This window comes from Haliotis cracherodii, unplaced genomic scaffold, assembly GCF_022045235.1.
Source record: "Haliotis cracherodii isolate W230 unplaced genomic scaffold, xgHalCrac1.p SCAF_13, whole genome shotgun sequence".
NCBI classification, from domain to species: domain Eukaryota; kingdom Metazoa; phylum Mollusca; class Gastropoda; order Lepetellida; family Haliotidae; genus Haliotis; species Haliotis cracherodii.
The window spans coordinates 13,779,577-13,804,539 of NW_027266268.1; the positions used below are offsets into that span (position 1 = coordinate 13,779,577).

Below are 24,963 nucleotides of genomic sequence, written 5' to 3' on the forward strand. Positions count from 1 at the left end.
GTAACGAAGGTGTCACGTACTGGGAAGGAACTTGTGTGTATATAACAGAAGGGAGGTAACTGTAAGCTTGTTTCTTTCCCGATCCCTCCCACCCCCACATTCTCTTTTCCTACCAGCTTAATAATTTGAGGAAATAAAAAATGTCCTTTTGAAAATCTCTCTTAGTTTTAATATTTTGTTTCGACCTATGGACCTGAATTTTTGGGCCTGAGTGCTTTTAATACAGATCAACTATTTGTATTAAACATAATTCTTTCAGAACTTTCATGGACGTTGCATTAAGAATACTTTCTTTGGGGAAATAACTCTAAGCTTTTTTCTCTCTCTCTGTTCCTAAATTTCTTTGATGTTTTTCAATAAACTGATTAGACTTCCCTGCAATTCTTCAGAGAATGAACATATTGATCTGATGATGCCAAATTCTGTCTTTATACCACAGACTGCATCCTTTGAGCACAGGTCAACACCCAGGGAAGATTTTGGTTAATGTTTGGTGTTGCATACGCTGTGACAAGCATTTAGTGAAAGTGCCATAATTGACAGTGTATTTCACATGGTATTATGAATCACCCTGAATGAAGAGACAGTTTTAAAGTGTGGAAAACTATTGAAAACTACCCATTCCTCAGGGACTGACCTGAAATGTCTAGCCCTAGCAATGTGAAAAAGGTAACATTCGCTGGACAAGCTGGATATCGTCCAAAAATGTATTGGGAGAAGCAAATTGGCTCCTTCTTTAGAGTTAAAATTGTATTTGCCTTAAAGCAGTGACTAAAAATGATTCTGTCTAACAGGCCACCACCATGTTGACATAGACAGTTGAAACATATAGTCAAAATAAATGAGTGAGTGAGTGAGTGAGTTTGGTTTAGGATGCTTTGAACAGTATTCTATTTGTATCACAGCATGTACGTCAGCTTGTGGGAGGAAAGCCCGAAGTGATGCCGGTCTCAGGTATTTAACACTTGGGTGAAACCCACGAGCATAGGTATGGTGCTGACATTCCTAGAAACATAATAGGGGTGCTACCCGTGTCCACCATATGGTAAAAAGAATAATCTTGGGTGCCCTATGGATCCCTGTTAATATGCCTTGGACCCCCAACAATATTACTGAACGTCGAAAATAGATAGAACCTGCTATGTCCTTGGACTTGCTAATGTTTAGATTTTCTCTTGAAGATGAAAATATCAGGGTAACGAATACGAATATTAATTCACGAATATAATAACAAGTCAGCAGTTGATGTATTTTTTTATGTTATTTAGTGAACCATTAACAACATAAATTATTTGACATGGTTTGTTAATTATGAATATATTGTAGATTTCTATACTGTACTTACCCCGGTATTAGTATCTGCTCAAATGAGACAATTATGGGTATGTAAATGCACATGCTTGCATATTCATAAATATTCGATTCTAGTGGCCACAAATAATAAATTCAATTCATGAATAGATACGGTTTGATTCCTCGAATCCACGAGAGAGAGAGAGAGAGAGAGAGAGAGAGAGAGAGAGAGAGAGAGAGAGAGAGAGAGAGAGAGAGAGAGAGAGAGAGAGAGAGAGAGCTTCACATGCTCATATCTCATTAATATATAAATTGGAGGAAGTGATCTGCACTACTTGGATGTGATCGTCTCCTTCGCTTAATGAGTCCTGGTAGTCTTCAGGAACTACATATGGCATACGTGATTCATCTTGCTGTTGTAGATTTGGCACTTACCCCTCAAAATAATATTCAGTATAATGTAGTTTACAATCTTGCATACGTTATTACCCTGATATCTACAGGAAATGTTTAGGAGTACAAGATTACTGTTTATATGTACATAAACATCCATTCCCTCAAGTCTGCAACATAGCTGATTTGATGAACAAGCTGTACATATCGTGGGCGGAATTATGTATTCCTTTACTTCATAGATATAGGACTAGGAAGAGTGTTTGTGATATGCCCGTGGGAGAAATTATTCAGGATGCTATTCTTGATAGCTACATGGGTCATTTGTTGACCTGGTTAACACAGAGGAGGCCCAGTGGAAAATAATGCTGCCACTCACTCTCAGAGTTGTGTCCCTTTGCCGTCATAGACCCTCAACGAGTTTAGTGATGCTGATCATAGATGTTTACCATTTTGTTAAAACCCATGAATATGAGTATGGTGTAGACTGATATTTAGTCCCTGAAATAAAGTTCAAAATAAAACCCAATGGAGCCTGAACCGTGCTAAATTTCCTAGAGCTGAGGCAATCTAGATTTGCCCAATAATTCTAAAGTTGAGCTGAATCCATTTTTTTGTTGTTGTCTAAGGTCAGTGAAACAGACTAGGGTATGGTGCTGACATACCTAGAAACATAATCATGACATGATGTTTTGGGCATATATAAGGGATGGGATTCTTCAGGGTAGTATTGTACCCTCTGGTGGCAGATTGGTTAGATTGATTAAGGGAGACCACTGGAGTGTGTAGTATGGCAGTCCTGATTGTTGCGTTAGGTGTTGCGATCCCATAGTGCTTATGCAGACAGGTCAATCACTGAATTAAATCAGAATATTCATGAAGTTGCAGCAGGTCTTTAATAACCACATAACTATAAAGTGTAATAGATTCAGGAAAATACCCTGAAGGAAGTGATGTTTATTGTCCCAAGTTACAACCGAGGCTAATTGAAACAAGATTTTCAAGTGCAGGGTCTGAGCATGACAGTCTATTTCTATTTACAAAAAATATGATTCTTCATTTTTATTTTTATTTTCATTAAATTTGATCAATTAAGCTATTTGTGAAGAGATATATTGATGGTTTGATAATTGAACTTGACAGGGCGAGTTTGAGAAATACTTAAGTAGCTATCTGAAATAGAATAAAAACTCAAAATTGATATGTGCATGACTGACTCAAAACCGTGTGAAGTTAGGGAGAGTGTCAAAAGTTGATTTATCCAATTTCAACTTTGCAGATATATATGCTACCAGAGGAAGCACTATTTATGATCCTAGATGTAATGAGACTTTTGGGGCACAATAGGTCGCAAACCTCTCTGTGCTTGATAGAGAGTAGTAAAACTAGAATTGGACAGGCACACTCAGTTGCCAAATAAGATAAATGCTGCCATTTATTTTTGAGTAATCATGACATGGTTCAAAAATACAAATTTATATTATTCTGTATAAATGTTGCTTGAAATGGGTTAATGTTGCCTTGTTTTGTTTATTTGTTGTTTTACGCTAGGTCAACAATATAATTCTAAGCAGACTCTTCATGATCAAGTTTCACGTGGCCTGGGTACAGTGACATACAATCAGCCAAGTCACACAGCCTAAGACATAATATACTACTAAAAATAAGTAAAGGACCGCCTGACGCTTTCATACAACTATAGTTACTCTGTCATGGCATGAAAGATTAACTATCATAAAGAAAGAACTGGATGGTCCTTAGCGTTTATAAGTTAACATGGCATACACTGCTCGCCCTGGGGATTCTGAGTCAGATGCTCTATCCACTAGACCATTGTGAGTGAGTATGGTATTTTACCATCTTTTAGCAATGTTCCATCAATATCATGACGAGGGACACCAGAAATGGGCTTCACACATTTACCCAAGTGGGGAATCGAACCCGTCCCTTCGGCGAGAAAAGCTAATGTTTTAACCACTAGGCTACCCGACCGCCCTTCTAGACCATGGATGCGGTCCAGTAAGTTGGTGGATGAATGTATTGAATTGTGGAGAAGTATTTGGATTAATCTCACCCTTCTAACTCAAATCACCAATACAGAACCACAAGAATAGAATAAGCACCTTCCCTTGATGACATCTCTACATGACCTCATCTGTACAGTTCTGATGAAATGGTTGAGGTGGGCCAGGCTCTGTGACTTTCTTGATTGCGTGATATTGTACCCTGACAGGGTGCTCACAATATGTATCACTGGATTGTTTGGTCCAGATTCAGGTCATCATCAACCAAACAACAAACAAATAAAGAAACAAAACCCTCACACCAAAAGTCAACAAATTAAGCGAAGGTCTGTTTCTCATATCTGACACTTCCATTGTACCCGCTTTACAAACTAAGTTCACCTGTTTAGATTGATAGATTATGTTTGTAAGATGGGTACAATGGCACCCAAAAACTAAGCATGCTATGGGAATCAGACCTTTGATTAATGTTAATATGTGAGTTTGATTAAACATGCCATAGCATTTCGGGTATATAGCTGTTTCTGAGATAATGGTGCTGATAGACAAAGGATCATTATTGGGGTAAATCTGGGATTCAAACCAGTGATCATATGATTCTGCTTGACAAAGGGATGCAACTCATATACCAATGAGCACCCATCTTGCAGAATGCAACAGATTGAGTTGATGAAAAGTGCTGATGGTGCAAAAATGTTTGACATGGCCCCTGACCATATTAGTAGTTGTATTGTGGAGAAGAAGCCAGGAATCTTAAATCATGTTGGAATAATTGTCAGTCGTTTATTGAATATGTGATGCAGTCACTAGTTACGATCAATCAAGCCAGTTTGAGTGGCTGTAATTCAGCGTGATAGAAAGGCTGAAACATGCAGCCTTCAGGCCAGGCCTAATCTACCATAGTAACGGTTTTAATCTAGTCAGTACATTTGGCTCAGTGGGGGAATGAGATGGCCTTGAGCCAGGGTAGCTCAGTACTGACACATTAGTGTGCAGGATCACCACTGTATAAAAACATTCATTATCAGATTTTCCTTTTTCATTTTGCCTCTGTGTTTTGGGCATAGTTTGAGAAATATTTAGGAATTGACTTCATATTTTTTTTGTGGTTTTGGAGATAGAAACCAGTATGGACACTGTGTAAACAGAACAGCAGTTTCATTAACTCAATAAAAGTGGAGAACGAGATGAAATCGGTGACATGTTTCCTGTGCAGTAATGCAATACAAGTCTGGTAGAGGATGTGATCTAATTGTTTTGGGTTGATGGAAACATGAACGCAAAAAAACAAATTGCTTGGTAATTTATTTATTCATTAATAGACATAATTTTACTGCAAAATATGTGAATTTTGAACCATTTTTTTTCCCAGTGTTTGACAAAAACGATGTCCGATGCATTTCTTTATTTTGAATTGTAGCAGATGTTCTCATGATTTTTCAGGTGAACGATTGACTTGAATGTGTTTTGGATGGGTGCCACCCTCAGGGCAGAATACACTCTCCTTTCCATGTACACCTGGTATCATCACTATTTGATAGTGATTTATAAACACATTCTCATGAAATTGGAATTGTACAAGCCCACTCTGCTTTTTTGCAGAGATTTCTTATGATTATGGAAAATGTTCCAGTAACTGAAGCATGAACATGATCAGCCATGTGACAGAGCTCAGCCAAGATCCCCAGCTGCGGCATACCAAAAGACGTTAAAAAATTGTACTTGTTTTTTCCCTGTCATGTGCTCGGGATTAAGGGATTAAAACAAGGACTGGTTGGCTCGGACTCAGCATACTGTGTATGAGTGGGGTATTCATGTTAAACTGTGGCATGGGGTCTCAGTTGACTAGCACTATAAAACCAGCATTAGATCGGACTAATACAAGCAGCTACACATACACACGTGAATTGTACCTGACTTTATAAGTGCAGTAGTCCGAACTAGTACAAGCAGCCACACACATGCGTGCACGTTGCTTTATAAGTGCAACTGTCAAACACCACCTCACCTCATCTCACCTCACCTCACCTCACCTCACCTCCATATTACCCACTCTCTTTTTAGGATATAATACTCTCTGAAACATCAAAAGAAATTATTTAGATTTCAGCACATCTTTGAAAATACAATGGACCCATTTTTAGAAATTTTCCTGAAAGGCTACCCTTACATGTTATGGGATGAGGACATGAGATGCCAGAGGCGCGTTTGGAGAAGGCAACAAAGCAATACCATAGACCAAGTCTGTGAATCTACCATGGTGCTCCCCCTGCGTGGTTCAGATGTTTATAAATATAAACATACTCCTGGCCATTCTACCTGCAGCGTAAGAAAGGTGTATCTAGAGGTTATATTCTTGTGACAAAGGGCACCTGATGTTCATTGTCCATGTGATAATGCCAGATGGATCCAATTGAGGAGATTGTGCCTTAGATTACCAGCTGGCCTCTTTGTGTTTGACTTTGTATGTATGATGTGGAAATAGCATGAATATGTTGATTTTTGTATGAAATTGAGGTGACTTTGAAAGAAATTTGTTTTTCTATAATATTTAAGATCTGGATATATCTACACTACAGAAAATCAAAATATGCATAATTATTAATGTAAGGCAAGATTTTTGAAAGGAATCTTGGATTTTCAGTAGCTAACACTTTCTTCTACCAAGGTCTTGGTCCAAGGTGACCAACCAAACATGCATATTTTTGTGCTTGTATCAATTACACTTTCATGTTTGTATGGTAAGCATATAGAGTATATTGACCAGGCATATTTCTATCTGTGGCGGGGCACGGATAGCAAAGTCGTCTGAGGTGCCATGATTCGCTGTACAGAATTGCGTCCCTTGGGCACACCAGAAACCTATGACTTTCCTCCTACATTAAGCTGTCATGCCGTGATAGAACGTGAGCGTGAATTGAATGTGAAAAATGATAGTTGTCATTGCTCGCATTATTGAACATAGCATTTATATCAGGGGTCCGGAAACCGTCATATGCGCCGGACATGTCCGATTGGGAATCTCAAATGTCCGGTTTAAAATATTGCTTACCGGACATTTAAATTTTTTTGTCTGGACATTTTAAAAAGTATTGTCCGGACATTCTTAAATTTTGACCGGACATGATCAACAGTTAGGACTGAGCAATTTCTGTCTGCAGTTGTAACACAATGAAGATTATCTACACTGACAAGCTTTGTTTGTTTTGATTGCTGTAAATACATCGTACCTAGAATGATAGTCCAATCGGTCAATCACTGTAATAGGCAATAAACTGAGTTGACACTGATTAATCGAGGATTTATTACTGAGAACATCTTGTTAATTTGAGTAAAATTTGTTTACAACTGTACATAAATACCTTGCATCATCGATGTACCTCATTATCCTCACAATGCTACGATACGTAACCTCAGACAAGAAGCGAAAGCGTGACGACAGCCAGTCGACCGATGCAGATCAGTCGAGCGGATCTGCCAAACCCTCAAAGTCTGAATGATCATTTTGTAAGTCGTGGCTAACGACTTTCACTTGGTTGACATACAATGAGGATTTGCAGATTTTATTGTTTTCAGTAGCTAGTCGTATATTGAATCTTGATTGACCGCCATTTTGCTTTCTGTGACGATCGATATCAAATTTTTTATGGTCAATAATTAAGTAGAGATGAAAAAGTATTCAAATAACTATTGCTATCATAAATGAGATATTTTGGATAGCAGAAATACTAACTTAGACATACGCTGAAAACAAACAAGTATATAAACAATGTCATTCAAACACTCATTACATCCTGAGAATTGTCACTGCTGGGGTCAAGACAAGAGCTCTACTCACTTATGTCATCATTGACAGACGCCACCCACGCAACACGGTATCTTTGTTCTTTGCGACTGTGTCAAAGGCCGGCACGAGCCAGTGCGCATGTATTGTTTTAACGGAAGTACTCTACTCATCGCTAATAAGCGATACTATTTGGTGTGTGATTGGATTAATGTAAGGATGGATTAAGGTGAGGATTCTCCTGTAAACCTGACATAGTACATTTTCTTTAGATAGAAATCAACTGATGCTTGAGAGGAAGGGGGAATCGCATTCATATTGATTTGCATTTTTGGGTAGGGGCCAGTGGTCGCTAAAGGAGTGAAGTTAATTTTGCTCACGTGAGGCAGTGTCTTCATCAGCTGATGAACGTCAACAAATACAACTTCAATCCTTATATTGACAGATTCATAAATCATAACAAAACAATCCATTAAACATCAAACTTTGATTATTGAAAGGGAACTATATAAACGAGGAGAGTCGTGACGTTGTGACATCATCCGTCCCAAACATTCCATTTGGAGTGACATCCCTTAGTTTCAGAAATGGCAGAAAATGGCGGCTACCGCAATGTCATTCACTTGAAATACAAGTTGCACCCAGTAAAGTTAGTGTTGGAAAGAAATCAAGATCCGGCTCATGCTGAAAATGGATACATGTTAACGTTCTGTGAACTTTTGGTGTGTGTTTGAGTCATAAAACGGCTGGCGATGACGGGGATTACCGCTTGAGGTGGCGTGGTTGGATTTCCCGTGGCATGACAGTGTGGAGCTCGGTGATTTCTTTTGGTAAGTCGAGCATTCTCTGTTATAGCTTCATTTCGGTGATCTGTCTGACTTCAAAGCCTGCATCATTCGTAGCCTACATGGATGTGGCTCTCAGTTATTTTTAATGTTATTTTTAGACATTGAGGAATTCTGCTAAAATAGTTCTGTATGTCTCTGCACAGTTGACAATGTAACGACGTGACATACTGACATTCATCAGGAAATGAACGACAGTCAGCTTGGTAGTGTCGAGGCGAGGTCAACGCTACTGTCAATATATTCTTTTGGAGACACATTAATTTCACTATTCACAGTATTTCTTTGGCTGAAAATGATCAGGAAGCAATATAGGACCCATACACTAAAAGAGGTTTTAATCCCTTGGTACTCATACAGTTAAATACCCAAGCTAGTAAACATCATTTTTACTTTTCTGGACACACTTTTAAGAGATAAATCACTTTTACAATTGATTTTAATTTTTTTGACTGATTAAGGACTTCAGAACAAGGTTTTGGTATATTTGAAAATATACATTGAGCTTTATAAAGAGGATGGTTGGTTTTGTGAGTGTTATTAATAGGATGATATACACCAGTGATGTCCAGGTGTAAGCTGTTAACCAATCAGCAGGTGTCTAGACGAGGGAAGATATGGGGGAGGGGAGGGATTACAGTATGCAGTGCATACCTTGCCACAGGAAGCTGACTCAGCAATTCTTAGATGCATAGGGGATGTATATGTAGTAGTTATTTTTCATCAGATATATTGACTTGGATGCAAAAAAAGAATTGCTGTGTGAAGTCTATTCCGATAAGTACATGTAATACAACCAAAGTTCAGATTGTCCATTTCCGATTTTCTTCACTCAATCACTAAATTATGTGTCAAACAAGGAAAACACTGCAATGTTTGAGAATCATTAAAATCTTAAACGTGTGGAAATTGAGAGTGCCACATTTCGCCAGCCTTCAGATGTCGGGGAGGTCATCTATGTACCTGTTTTTGTTCTATTCAGATTCACACGAAGTATTGATCTTGCAACCAACTTTTATCATAACTGAAAAGAAACATCTATTTGTGAGAAGTAAATAATTATAATTGGTAAATATGAATTTTCTTGTCAATTTGTACCAAATTTATTGTAAGTGAACTATAATGACTGTTGGTTTCCGGATTAAGCTCTCCCCCCCCCCCCCCTTCCACACACACACACTGATTGTGACACTGATATGATTTGTGTATGTGTTATATGGAGGCGTCTAACTGGCTGCATCAAGATCTGATCCATAGAAGACATGGCAGGTGACTGTTCTGATCAGCTTTCTAACGGAGCCTTCTTGAAAATGACATCTGGAGAATTATCTCTGTTTTCTTTTCCCCCAAACAAACCTTAACAGGCAGTTTTGAATGGAGAATAACAGACAAACTTGCTAGGTTGTGGACATTAATTACCCTGTCGTTTCTGTGAGCCATGCAATACCCCAAAAGGAACTTATTGTGAATTTTCTTTGTTGAAAGTCACTCACTAACTCACTCGCTCCACGCAAACACTCATGGGCCATCCACTGAATAACACACAGTTTCTTAGGAACAAAATTCATTTGATTTTCCACTTTCAGAGATTTTTGCATTTTAGAAGCTCTCAAGCAATCTGTAAGGTTTAGCAGCATTATGCCTACGTGCTGAAAATCATCAACTATTGCTTTCCAAGTTCCGAGTGAAGAAGTACATGTCATGACATACAAGACCAAGTAATTGCCATGTTAGCAAGTCCATGAATATCAGGCAGGACAGCTCGGTGATCGCTTGAAACAGTGCCAGTGTGACAGTTTTTTCTCTTCCTATGCTGGGTTGTCGGGTTGCCTATTGGTTAAAACGTTCACTTGTCACACCAAAGACCCTGGTTTGATTCCTGACATGGGTACAATATGTGAAGCCCATTTCTAGTGTCTCCCGCCGTGATATTGCTGGAATATTGCTAAAAGCGGCGTTATGACAATGCTCACTCGCTCTTCCTATGTTAATTCACTCGACTGATGATTCCTGCCACAAAAATTAGATGAATTCTTCCGTTGTTAAAGAATTTATATTTTGTTGATTTTAGTTTTAGCCATTCATTTTCAATTAAAACCAGACATGTTTTTATTTCTTGGTTCATAGTTTTATTTGTTTTATTTTCCTGGTTAGAAGGTTTGAAATATGATATAATACCTTCTTTGTGTGTTTTTCTCATTGTAAAACATAAGCAACCTATTGTCTTGCATGGTACACTTTTATTTTATTCCTGTACCGCAATGCTAATAACTTTTTTATTTAGGTAACAGGTCTTAGGACTTTTTTACAATTCCACTATGTTTGGAAATGATGTCATTCGACTGGAAATGGATTTAGATCCTCAATATGTCAGCCAGAGACTAGATACTTTTAACTGTATATCCCAAAACTGAAGGTAATGCATTGCGCCGTACTGATTCTGCTGCTGTTTTTACAAATATTTGCAAACACTTTTCTAGCCATTTTGATGACATCACACAGCTTATGTCATAGATCGCCAAAGGCAAAAACACTATATGTTTTACAATTAGCTTCAGGTATTTAAACCACAATGTAGTACATTTGTTTTTACATACTTTGATAATGATACATAATTAAACAAAGTTAGAATACTGTGATGTCATTGTTTGAGGAATGTTGCAGCACTACTCTCATTCACTTTTGACATCAGGATAATGCATGACCTGTTGTATAATAAGAGTTAATGCACGTTTTGTTTGATCTACAATGCCGTCTCTTTGATTTGACTTGAGTCTATGATTCTCACCTGTATCACTTTGTTTGGTGATGTTTGTTAAGGGAGAGTTAATCTGATATTCCTTTTAATTTATTGTCTAATTGCAACATTAGCATTATTTCCATTTTTCCCCAATATGTCATGTATTTATTCTGAACTTAGCACAGTGTTCCTTGTTATTGTGTTATGTTTCTTTATCCATCAAGTCATCAACCAATCAGTGTTGGGTTCAGATTCCACTGGACAGTATTTCAGGTTCAGATATTGATAATGGATCATGATTATATTTATTTCTGATGCTTGTTGTTCAATTACTGACAGATCAATCCTGTAATGTCGGCCATGATAGATGGTTTCTAGGGGCAGGTTGTCGCTGCCCAACTGGCCCTCCCATTGATTAAGCAATTACACTAGATGTTTATGGAACTGAAGGTCCTCAGAGAACCATTAGTGGGTGGTAAGGAGCATGGAGGCCACCATGTTGAACTTTGGGGAGTTTTTCATGGTAATAATTGGTTTGGATAGGTTGAGACTTTTGAAAAACATTAAACATGAATAGAAGTGTGGTTGTGGTGACATGGTCCTCAAGCCTGGGGATGGGGGCTTGCAGGGTGATTATGTTGCTGATTTTAGCTCACCTTACTGCAAGTATAGTCAACTTACGACGTGGCATGTTGTCTGTTGTAGTGCTTTGTGTGTGTCTGTGTGCGCCTGGTCTGTGCACATATATTGAAATGCTTACCTCAATATACTGCATGTGTACTTTCATCTGTAATTTCTTATGCACCTGAATATCAATCATATCATATTTGACAGCTTTGAAGTCTTCTTCCTTTTTGTTGGATGGTGCAATGAATGGTCACAATGCATGTGTCATAGACACTTTATATGCAAGAAGCTTGTCATGAATAGTTTTGTTTTTTCACAGGAATCAGTTGCTAATTTCTGAATTTCATACCGGGCACAGGTGGCCCAGTTGTCTAAGGCGCCACGATTCGCTGTGCAGAGTTGCGTCCCTTAGGTGCACCAGAAACCTATAATTGTGGGTTCGAACCCCAGTTCACCCAGAGTCACTCCCACATTAAGCTAACACCCGAAACGCCACGATATAACTGTAAAACTGTTAAAAGCGGCGTTAAACACAACTCACTCACTCACTAAGTTTCATACTTTCTCTTGGGCTTGTCACTTAATGACTTATGTAAACTTTGTCAACAAGATGAAAATGTGCATGATTTGAAAAAACGTAATATATACTGGTCTTTTCCAAACATGTTTTGGGACATATTCTTAAGTATTCAAATTGTGGTATACTGGTATTACTACACCCCTCTAGTTAATTATGACTCTGTTATGGGTGGTTTCAGCAGACAGAAGGGGAAGTGCGGACCAGTTGTTTTTCCTATTGCTTTGTAGGGCGCTGGGCTAGCCTAGAGGCAAATGCATTCGCTCATCACGCCAAAGGCATGGGTTTGATTCCCTACATGGGTACAATGTGTGAAGCCCATTTCTGGTGTCCCCCGCTGTGATATTGCTGGAATATTTGTTAAAAGTGGTGTGATGTACTTAGAAGACACATATGTGATAAACTTGCCTAGAAATTTGGATGTATGCATGGTACCCTATGCTGATTCCAGTGTAGACAAGCATATAGTCTATGAATCTTTTATTGACAATACAGTTCTCTCCTCTAAATGTTTCACCTGATTCTGATTTGATAGAATACTGCTGGCTAGGCTTGCCTGTTATAATCTAAATTGGTTTTGATTTCAGTCATAGACAGGGATAACTCAGTTGCACTATATAGGTAGCCTGTGTCTTATTGTAATGATTGTCGTAAGTCTATGGTAAAGTATGAGAGTTATGTAGACAGTTGTAGCACTATGTGGTTAGGTGAAATGGGGTTTAAATATTTTGCTGTGTGTGTATATGTGAGTGTGTACTAGTCTGGACTATTTCTGTTTTATAGTACTAGTCCACTGAGATACTATGCCGCAGTTTTAGCCTTTATACCCCACTCAGATACAGTATGCTGACTTCAAGCTAACCAGTCGTTTTATTCGGCCAGGGAGATGAACCACAAATCTTCTGCTCTCCAGGCAGATGCTCTATCCACTAATCCATAGAGACGGTCCAGTAAGTTTGGTGACAGATCCACTAATCCATAGAGACGGTCCAGTAAGATTGGTGGCAGATGCTCTATCCACTAGACCATAGAGTCAGTCCAGTAAGTTTGGTGACAGATCCACTAATCCATAGAGACGGTCCAGTAAGATTGGTGGCAGATGCTCTATCCACTAGACAATAGAGTCAGTCCAGTAAGTTTGGTGACAGATCCACTAATCCATAGAGACGGTCCAGTAAGATTGGTGGCAGATGCTCTATCCACTAGACAATAGAGTCAGTCCAGTAAGTTTGGTGACAGATCCACTAATCCATAGAGACGGTCCAGTAAGATTGGTGGCAGATGCTCTATCCACTAGACCATAGAGTCAGTCCAGTAAGTTTTGTGACAGATCCACTAATCCATAGAGACGGTCCAGTAAGATTGGTGGCAGATGCTCTATCCACTAGACCATAGAGACGGTCCAGTAAGATTAGTGACAGATCCACTAAACAATAGAGACGGTCCAGTAAGATTGTTGGCAGATGCTCTATCCACTAGACCATAGAGTCAGTCCAGTAAGTTTGGTAACAGATCCACTAATCCATAGAGACGGTCCAGTAAGATAAGTGGCAGATCCACTAAACCATGGAGACGGTCCAGTAAGATAAGTTTCAGATGCTCTATCCACTGGACCATAGAGACGGTCCGGTAAGATTAGTGGCAGATCCACTAAAGCATAGAGACGGTCCAGTAAGATAAGTAGCAGGTCCACTAAACCATGGAGTCAGTCCAGTAAGATAAGAGGCAGATCCACTAAACCATAGAGTCAGTCCAGTAAGATAAGGTGCAGATCCACTAAACCATAGAGTCAGTCCAGTAAGATAAGTGGCAGATGCTCTATCCACTAAACCATAGAGTCAGTCCAGTAAGATAAGTGGCAGATGCTCTATCCACTAAACCATAGAGTCAGTCCAGTAAGATAAGTGGCAGATGCTCTATCCACTAAACCATAGAGACGGTCCAGTAAGATAAGTGGCAGGTCCACTAAACCATGGAGTCAGTCCAGTAAGATAAGAGGCATATCCACTAAACCATAAAGTCAGTCCAGTAAGATAAGTGGCAGATCCACTAAACCGTAGAGTCAGTCCAGTAAGATAAGTGGCAGATCCACTAAACCATAGAGTCAGTCCAGTAAGATTAGTGGCAGATCCATTTAACCATAGAGACGGTCCAGTAAGATAAGAGGCATATCCACTAAACCATAGAGTCAGTCCAGTAAGATAAGAGGCATATCCACTAAACCATAGAGTCAGTCCAGTAAGATAAGTGGCAGATCCACTAAACCATAGAGTCAGTCCAGTAAGATTAGTGGCAGATCCACTAAACCATAGAGACGGTCCAGTAAGATAAGAGGCATATCCACTAAACCATAGAGTCAGTCCAGTAAGATAAGTGGCAGATCCACTAAACCGTAGAGTCAGTCCAGTAAGATAAGTGGCAGATCCACTAAACCGTAGAGTCAGTCCAGTAAGATTGGTGGCAGATCCACTAGACCATAGAGACGGTCCAGTAAGATTGGTGGCAGATCCACTAGACCATAGAGGCGGTCCAGTAGGATGATTGTGTTGAATTGTGGAGAAGTACTTGTATTAATCTCATTATCCTACTTCTTGAAGTAGAACTGACTCAAATCACCAATACAGAACCACAAGAATAAAATGGGCACCTTGCCTTGATGACATCTCTACATGACTTCATCTGTACAGTACATTATCTTTGGCATGTGGTCAGATTGCTTGGGAATTGTGGAATTCACACATTGTAACCATGTGGGGAATTGAACCTGGATCTTTGGCGTGACAATCGAATGCTTTAACCACTAGGCTACCCCTCGTGACACAGTGTGATGACTTTGGCATAAATCAATGTTCACTCACGCAATTATGGCCCAGAAATTAATAGTTTATTATTCCTGAAATAACGTCTCCACTATTAGAAGCGTGCCTTGTGTTTCATTTTCCTGTAAGATTGGTGGTGCAAGCAGCGCCATTAGACTAATGTTTAGTTTCTAAAAATATATAATTTTGATAGAAACAAGCAACTTCATTTAAATTGAAAAGGAGCTTCTTTTCAGAACCTCAGCCAGTGGAAAATATAGACTTTCTTCATTTAGGTTAATTGCATTACAGTAAGAGTATGGGCGAAAGGGAAAATAATCAGTGACTGTGAGACAGGCTAGCAATGCTGTGTGTGAGAAGAGAGGTGGTTGAATGATTGATAACAGAGATGACTTTCCCATATAACCCACTCTGACTTTTACATACAACCAGGACAACTTTTACATACAATTGGCAGTTGAGTACTGTATGTGTCAGTTATGATGTATGTATGGTCAATTCATTAGTCATTTATTGTTGTGGGCGTGGGAATGTTGATGATGGTAGCAGTAAAGATGGAGTTTGTGTGTTTGGGGTCAGATGAACCAAGAAAATGCTTCTGTGTAATTTGAGTTCTGTGTGTGAAAGTTTGGTTTGGCAGACGTGATGATTGTTGTTGTTCGACATCAACAAATGATGGATTGTTGAGTAGTTTGTGCAAGGTGTTGAGCAGTTATACTGCTTTAGGCCAGAGCCATTTGCCCATCTGTTCTTCACTGTCTGGATTCTGGGAATCAGTCATTAAAAGGTGAGGTGAGGTGAAATGGGGTTTAACGTCGCATCCAAGATTATTGCAATTATATAGATGCTCAACCACTAGACCACGGAAGCAGTCCAGTCATTAAAGGAGTTGTACTCGGAAAAAAATGGAAAATACAGTGGCAATGCTTCAGACCTATGTGAGGGTTCCCTCGCAGAATAGATGGCCAGTATCCCATGATTGTCATTACATGGATCACCCCTTGAAGGTCCAGGTTAGAATCAGTCTTCAGCAACCCATGCTTGTCTCAACCGTGAAGGTCCAGGCTAGAATCAGACTTCAGCAACCCATGCTTGTCTCACCCCATGAAGACAAAGGTTAGAATCAGTCTTCAGCAACCCATGCTTGTCTCACCCCATGAAGACAAAGGTTAGAATCAGTCTTCAGCAACCCATGCTAGTCTCACCCCATGAAGACAAAGGCTAGAATCAGTCTTCAGCAACCCATGCTTGTCTCACCCATGAAGACAAAGGTTAGAATCAGTCTTCAGCAACCCATGCTTGTCTCACCCCATGAAGACAAAGGTTAGAATCAGTCTTCAGCAACCCATGCTTGTCTCACCCCATGAAGACAAAGGTTAGAATCAGTCTTCAGCAACCCATGCTTGTCTCACCCCATGAAGACAAAGGTTAGAATCAGTCTTCAGCAACCCATGCTTGTCTCACCCCATGAAGACAAAGGCTAGAATCAGTCTTCAGCAACCCATGCTTGTCTCACCCCATGAAGACAAAGGTTAGAATCAGTCTTCAGCAACCCATGCTTGTCTCACCCCATGAAGACAAAGGTTAGAATCAGTCTTCAGCAACCCATGCTTGTCTCACCCCATGAAGACAAAGGTTAGAATCAGTCTTCAGCAACCCATGCTAGTCTAACCCCATGAAGACAAAGGTTAGAATCAGTCTTCAGCAACCCATGCTTGTCTCACCCCATGAAGACAAAGGTTAGAATCAGTCTTCAGCAACCCATGCTTGTCTCACCCCATGAAGACAAAGGTTAGAATCAGTCTTCAGCAACCCATACTTGTCTCACCCCATGAAGACAAAGGCTAGAATCAGTCTTCAGTAACCCATGCTTGTCTCACCCCATGAAGACAAAGGTTAGAATCAGTCTTCAGCAACCCATGCTTGTCTCACCCCATGAAGACAAAGGTTAGAATCAGTCTTCAGCAACCCATGCTTGTCTCACCCCATGAAGACAAAGGTTAGAATCAGTCTTCAGCAACCCATGCTTGTCTCACCCCATGAAGACAAAGGCTAGAATCAGTCTTCAGCAACCCATGCTTGTCTAACCCCATGAAGACAAAGGTTAGAATCAGTCTTCAGCAACCCATGCTTGTCTAACCCCATGAAGACAAAGGTTAGAATCAGTCTTCAGCAACCCATGCTTGTCTAACCCCGTGAAGATCCAGGCTAGAATCAGTCTTCAGCAACCCATGCTTGTCTAACCCCGTGAAGATCCAGGCTAGAAATGGTTTTCAGCACCGTGCCAATAGTAAGAGGCGACTAACAGGATCGTTTAGTCAGGCTCATCATATTCCAATTGCATAGTTTGATGTTCATGATGTCAATCACAGGATTTTCTGGTCTTGATTATTACAGACCACCATCATATAGTTGGAATATTGCAGAGTATGGTGTTAAATATATGTATTTATTCATATATTTTTTTATATTAAAATGACAATGAGTATTTTATAGAATAACCTACTTGATACAAAGATTTATGAATGATGTGCCTATCATGAATGAACGCTGTAAGTTCCTTGTCGAAGGCTAACACCATTCAATCACTCAGGACAGATATCTATAATTCCTTGTTGCGTGTTGCTTATTCTATATATTACTCCTTGCCATGTTAAGATAGAAAAATGAAGAAAAATGTGTGAATTGTCAACCCCTCAAAGAAACTTCACTGAAGTCAACCTGTTGTTTAAATTGTGTGATACTTAAAATTTACACCAGCGAATCAAAAGAGAGAAGTGTGGATCCTGTCATCAACCACTTTCTAGACTGGTGAGATACAGGTGTTGGTTCATGTTGACAAAAAACTAGAAATTTATTTGGTGTGGCCTAATTGCTGAATGCAAAATAATGCTGCAAAAGTCATTTTCTCATATTTCCTACTCTTCACAAAGTGAATATATAATAGAAATTAACAATGCTGTGGAACACATGTTTACTTACCAGTGCATAGGTGGTATTAAGTACTGATAACTGAAGCTTTATGATAATGGAGACCATTACAGTTGCTCTTAATTATTCACATATACTTACGTTCAGCCAAGCGGTAAATGAAGGAGAATAGGATTACTCAACAGATAGCCAATCTCCTGCAGCAAACAAAATAACTGTTATGTATTGATAGATGTTTAGAGAGTGCCAGAACCACTGCAAACTGTGTTGTGGGTGGAGTAGATGACGCTGTGGCAGCATTGCATTTCTGAGTGGAATTCTGCTTTTTACTTTGCCATATTTGATGTCAGTAATGATCAATATTATCCTTCATCATAAGATTTAGCTTTCTGATTGGCTGGCTGCCATTGTGACTGTAGTAACATTGTTACTATAGTGGCATTGTGACTAGTGACATTGTGACTGTAGTGACATTGTGACTATAGTGGCATTGTGACTGTAGTGACATTGTGACTGTAGTGACATTGTGACTATAGTGGCATTGTGACTAGAGTGGCATTGTGACTGTAGTGACATTGTGACTGTAGTGACATTGTGACTATAGTGGCATTGTGACTGTAGTGACATTGTGACTATAGTGGCATTGTGACCTGTACCGACGTCTTACGTCTGTTACATGTCTTATTTGGAGATAATAATTTTGTATTGTGTATATCAGGTGTTGTTTGTATAAAGTTTTAAGGTATTAATATATAAATAGAAAGTCAAGTGTTCATGAAAAAGGGTAAGGATCTCCTGACCCACCAGTAGCACCCTCACTCACACAATTTGCACATTAATGGTGGGGTGAGGTGAAATGGGTTTAACGTAGCGTTCAAGATTGTTGCATTCATTGTGCGACGTGCATATATGTGTGTATGTGTGTGTGTGTCTGTCTGTGCTAATGCCGATTTATAGTGCTAGCCCACTGAGATACCATGCTGCAGTTTAACATTATTACTCTGCTCACATACAGTATACTGACTCCGAGCTGACCAGTCCTTGTTTTCCTCTCTTAATGCTGAGCGCCAGACAGGGTAACAACATGTACCATCTTTTAACGTGCCCCTGACCTTCCGCTCTCCGGGCAGATGCTCTACCACTAGACCACAGAGGCGTTCTTGTATAAAAAAGCGAGTGCATGTTAGTTGGCCAGTGTTTTCTGGGGATGTTTTCACCAATGTGATGTTGTTCTCAGTATTTGTTCTTACCTTCTTGTACATAATTGATAATTGAGTATTGTTGAGTGCTTCTTTGATAGGCATTTAGAAGTTGGAGTACTAAGTAAGGATAAGAATTTATGGATGAACAACTTCTTTATTACAATTAAGAGCGACGTTTTGGTGTAGGTTCTAACACCGTCATCAAGCAAGTGATAACGGTGTTAGAACCTACACCGAAACATCGCTCTTAATTGTAATAAAGAAGTTGTTCATCCATAAATTCTTATCCTTACTTTGTTGAGTGCTGTTAAGATCCACATGTTGTGGATTTCACCTAAATTGGAAAATGTCTCAGACCTGCATCCATTTGAGCTTTACCCCATCACTAATCTGACATGCTGGGATAATGTCAAAATACTGTGTTCAGCAGCATAAACACAAATTACAAATGACCCATGGATTTATTCAAATTTAAAGTGGAAGACTGAGTTGTTTTGTGAATCAATTAACTGCTGTGAATCATTAATGTCCCCAGACTATTGGCTTTTCAACTAGAATGTTGCTTTTTGTTTCTCGTTATATATTCCAAACAGACACGTTGCCACAATGACTGCAAGCTTGAAGTGTTTGTATTTACACATGCTACATTTGATGCCAAGTAAAACTCAATATTTTGTCTCACAATGACAGACAGGTGTAATCTTCTTAACAAAACCATTGGCTGCAAATCTGAACTGGCATTGAACTTTTTATATGGAACAAAATGCAATGTTAGCTCACCTGGATCTGTTCAAAAGTCAGTCTGCGACTTGAGCCACTTGTCCAAGGCCGAGGCTAGTTTAATCATGTATTTTCATCTAATAAATTCAACTCTAAGTAGCCAAGATATTAACATTAAAAGCCCTCAAACATGTAGACTGAGAAATATGTGATTTTTATTCATGAAATTTGCATGATCTGTGTGTAGGAAAAGACAAGGGAATTCTTGGTGAGCTACAGTACTTTATTGAGGAATCTCCAGTCACTCTTCAATATTTGGGGGCAGTTGGGTAGCCTAGTGGTTAAAGCGTTCGCTCGTCACACTGAAGACCCGAGTTCGATTCCCGACATGGGTACAACGTGTGAAGCCCAATTGCTGGAATATCGCTATAAGCACCATAAAACCACACTCACTCACTCACTCACTCACTCTTCAATATTTGAATCAGCTTGAGAACATGGTGGTATGTTGATTAAAGGCACAGATGGGAAATAAGAATAATATATAATATTTTGAGAAAGCAGTTGTTTAATATATATATTTGCTTATTTTGTGAAAACTTGTAAATGTTTTAACCATTTGCCCCTCTTCCCACTCAATTTTAGATTTAAATATATGTGATTTTGCACTTCAAAATGGACAGTTGTTGCTCTTGACTCGATAGTTACGTGGTTCACTATCGCAATTAACAACATTTCTGACATTAATCTGTGGTGTGTTCTCTGTGTCGTTGAAGTGTCGATTCAAAATCACACATTTTAACACAAAAAAAAATATAGGCAATGTTTGAATGTAAAGCAGATTATTTATGTGAAACAAACCCTGTCTTGCACACCATTTTGTCAAGTTTATACAGGAACTACGCAACCTTAGGTTACTTACGATTCGTCCGGACTAATTGTAAGTTTCGGTTGTAGCTTACAGTGATCTTAGCCTGCAATCGCTTTGTGCAATAGGGTGGCAATTGTAGCTGAAGCCTAAGATCGCGATCTTAAGGATTTACAATAACTGTGGCGCTGAGATTGTTCTGTGCAAGTATTGTTCCTATTTGATTGTGATTCATGGACACATACTTTATAGTCCGGAATCGTACAGTGGAATATTTAAGTAGAGATTTCTCATGACTATGGAAATGTTTTTTATCGCTTTATTTTATGTTGTGCTCAGCTGATCTGCAACCTGGGTTTCTGTTGGTTTTCTTTAGGATGACACGCTTTGATATAATTGAAATACAGGTCAAAGCCATGTGTAACAAAACTCACTTGTTCTCTCTCCAACCAGTTGAGCTCTCTCCCTTTCAGATGTGTATTTAATCACATGCACCAATGTTTCCTGAAGGAAACATGTAAGTCAGTGGCTTGTTAATTGCTTCTTCAATGCAGAAATCGATCATCACAGAATGAGAGTCGTTAACGTTGACACCCAACATGAAACTTGATACAAATAAACAAACCTTTCTTTCAGCAAGTACCAAAAAAATCTGTGATTTAAAGTCATTATGTAAAACACTTTGAGATGCTTCAAAGGCAGGAATGTTCTGATGGAGAAACTTTATATGCCACAAATATGTGAACTCCACCTGATGGACTTTTAGTGCCAAAATTTCAATGGGTTAAAAAAAAGGATTGGTATAAAGCATGCTAGAAATGGTGGAGAAGGTAGAAGCATTGTTAAAGTCACTGCGCTAAGATGATCGTACGTTATCTCCATACGTTAACATAGACTTGCAATGATCGTAGGGTTAAGATCGGTTTGGGGAATGAGCGCAAGGAAGACCTGCTGTACTTAAAGGCTGGGGATGGTCGGGAAGGGTTGGGGTAGAGGTGATGGGGGAGCTTGAAATATCTTGACATTTTGATCACATTCTTGTAGTAACATGGGGCTTTTATGTTGGTAATGATAGCAGAGAGTGATTGGTGGGTGAGGATGGTTGGTAAGGGTTGGGTCAGGGTGATATGTGGGTGAGCTTACTGCCTCTATAGTATTGGTTTCACACATTGTTTCCATGTGGGGATCGAACCTGTGTCTTTGGTGTGACGAGTGAACGCTTTAACCACCAGGCTACCCGATGTCCAACTCACACTAGATACATGGCAACATATCACTATCACTAATATACAACAAGGAAAGTTGATATTTATTCAGTTGCCCCCTCCCCACCAAACAAGCACCAAACAAGCATGTGTGTAAACAAAGAAATAGTAAAGGCCTTGCCAAATAAAGAGTCAAAGGCCCTAATTTACTGTGTGGAGACGTTTTGTGTGGAAATGAAAATAAAGAATGATAAAATGGCGTTTGCATCCTGATTTTGTACATGTGTTCTGGCTTGGCAACAGGAAGCAATATATTTCGCATCAGTCCAACAAGTAGTATGTGATGTTATACACCATGTGCTATCTTCTGTTCAAGACATATTTCTATTTGTTTCAGGGTTTTACCAAGATATACCAACAGTTCTTTCCATGTGGGGATCCCAGCAAGTTTGCATCCTTTGTGTTTAATGTTTTTGATGAAAACAAGGTAAGCGGGAATTAAATATTTATGTCATCTGATGGTAACGTTGGGATTGACTGACCTTGACTGTCATGCATGCAATGTCCTAACCATGTAGAAATAAGCAACCACTTTTTTGTTTCTCTGATTTAAGATTTGAAAGACTGGAGCAATAAGCTCATTAAATTTTTTGAAAAATGCTGAAATTAAATTTTAGTTTAGCACACTGTTTTTCAATAGATACAATAAGATATAAATTCAAGTAACTATTAATTTTTAAAAATGATAAATGATGATTGTATGTAGTTTCTGGCGTCTTAAAACCTTGTATGAAAAAAAGCTTCTTAGAAGTAAATACCTACATATTAACATGTTCTCAAAATCCTACAGTACAAGTATTTCGAAGATGCTTCGGTGAATGATCAAAGGCGCCGACTGTACTTTATCCTGTGATAAAGTACACTTTTTGAGTTACGTTATAACAGGCCGATGCCATGACGCTCTTCAAATTACCTCCCTGTGATATAACGTATCCTGGTAATATATGCATACTTGTGCTGTAACTGTAATAGTTCTGAGCAAAACTATACTTTATTACACTACACATTGGGGTAGAGCAAACTTTTTCTCTTAAATATATTCCCACCAAACCGACTTTGATTTAGACTGAAAATGGCGGTAGTCCTCGTTTCCAGAGCAGATCTTGAAAACCGTACCATATTTCTTCACCAAACTGGGCACATAGATAGATCTAGTGGGGAACTGGTGCCTTTTGATAGTTTGGGATTTTTAAAAAAGTTATTTTTCGAGTTTCCATGGCAACGACTTTGATTTAGACTGAAAATTGCGGTACTCCTCGTTTCCAGAGCAGATCTTGAAAACCGTACCATATTTCTTCGTCATACTTGGCACATAGATAGGTCTAGTGGTGAACTGGTGCCTTTGGATAGTTTGGCATGTTTAAAAACAATATTTTTTGAGTTTCCATGGCACTGACTTTTTTATATTTAGACTGAAAATGGTAGTAGTTCTCGTTTCCGGAGCAGATCTTGAAAACCATACCATTTTTCTTCACCATATTTTGCACATTGATAGGTCTAGTGGTGAACTGGTGCCTTTGGATAGTTTGGGATTTTTTTTAAAAGTTATTTTTCGAGTTTCCATGGCAACGACTTGATTTAGACTGAAAATGGAGGTAGTCCTCGTTTACGTAGCAGATCTTCAAAAACGTACTATATTTCTTTACAAAAAGGCCCAGTGAACATAGTTCACAGGAGCTGATGCATTGCACACACCTGACATGTCATATTGACGGGGGATGTGAGTATTTCATGCTTGTTTTCATGAGAACATTCGGACTTGTAAAAAGTATTGTGTTTCTTGTCCCCTCGCTGGCTTTCATATTTTCCAGGTTTTTGACCAATGGTAGGTAACTTTACCAACTGTCCCAAAAAAACATATCAACTACAAATGACACTCAATTCGATGCCTCTTGTCATTTTGTGTCTGTGCAGGTCTTGTGTGTGTGTCTCAAGATTGTGAGGTCTCATGGGCTTGCTGAGTGCAGTTCAGACATCATTCTTCTGACAGTTGGCTGCAAAAAGATTATAGGAATTTAAGTTAAAAAAAACCCAACAAAAACCTGTGTTGTTGTTCCATTTTAGACCAAACCAAAAGACCAGAAACATTATACTTTTTGGGGGCCTTTTCTTGGGTTTTTCAAATACAATGTATTTTTATATATACTCTGTAAATGAGAAATGCAAGAGTAGTAAAATTGGAAATATCTAACAGAACGTTGCTGACATCCATGCAAAATTTATACCAAAAATGAAATGGTCTCTTTCTGCGTGGATTAGGATTGATTTGTGTGGAAAAAATAAGGTACTGCAGAAATTTGGTAAAAAGATGGAAAAATCGCTACGACACAACCACATGAGAACTTGGAGCTGAAACACTCCAACATGACATGCATGTGCATGACTTGTTGGGCTATTAAAACGTTGAGTTTTCATTTGCATGCCATTACATTCTTACAGCGAAAACATGCCATAACTGACAGAAGCCCAAGGCAACAATGCCATCGGCCGTCTGCAAACAGGAGAATCATCTTCAGCTGTAGCCAGTTTTTTCCAGTTGCGCCAAGCACCATTAAAAACCATCATCAGAAACATGGGATAACATTTGACCTTCCCAGATCCAATCAACCATGTATCACTAGCAGAGCACAAGACAGATTCATATGGCTAATGTTCCATGTTTGTCATATGGAACCTGGACCAGTGACAATGATGTGTGCCAATTTTGAACATGTGATTACCATCTGTTGATTATTTATGTGATACATAAAATAAACATCTAAAACCACTTTTGCATTTCTTTTTTTGCAGAGTATAGACATACCTCGGCATTAGTCATGCTGTGTGCTTTGTATGTTTTTGTCAGTTTTTTTCTTCAACTTTGCTTTTATTTGAT

General features: G+C 39.0%; 1 protein-coding gene across 1 annotated transcript in view; it reads left to right on the top strand.

The window, feature by feature from the left end:
* The window catches only part of LOC139459655 (neuronal calcium sensor 1), a 118,263-nt gene that overhangs the window by 81,156 nt on the left and 12,144 nt on the right, over positions 1-24,963 (top strand). The window contains exon 4 of the mRNA XM_071241260.1: positions 22,426-22,515. Within this exon, the coding sequence (XP_071097361.1) occupies positions 22,426-22,515 (90 nt within the window). The remainder of the gene's footprint in view (positions 1-22,425; positions 22,516-24,963) is intronic.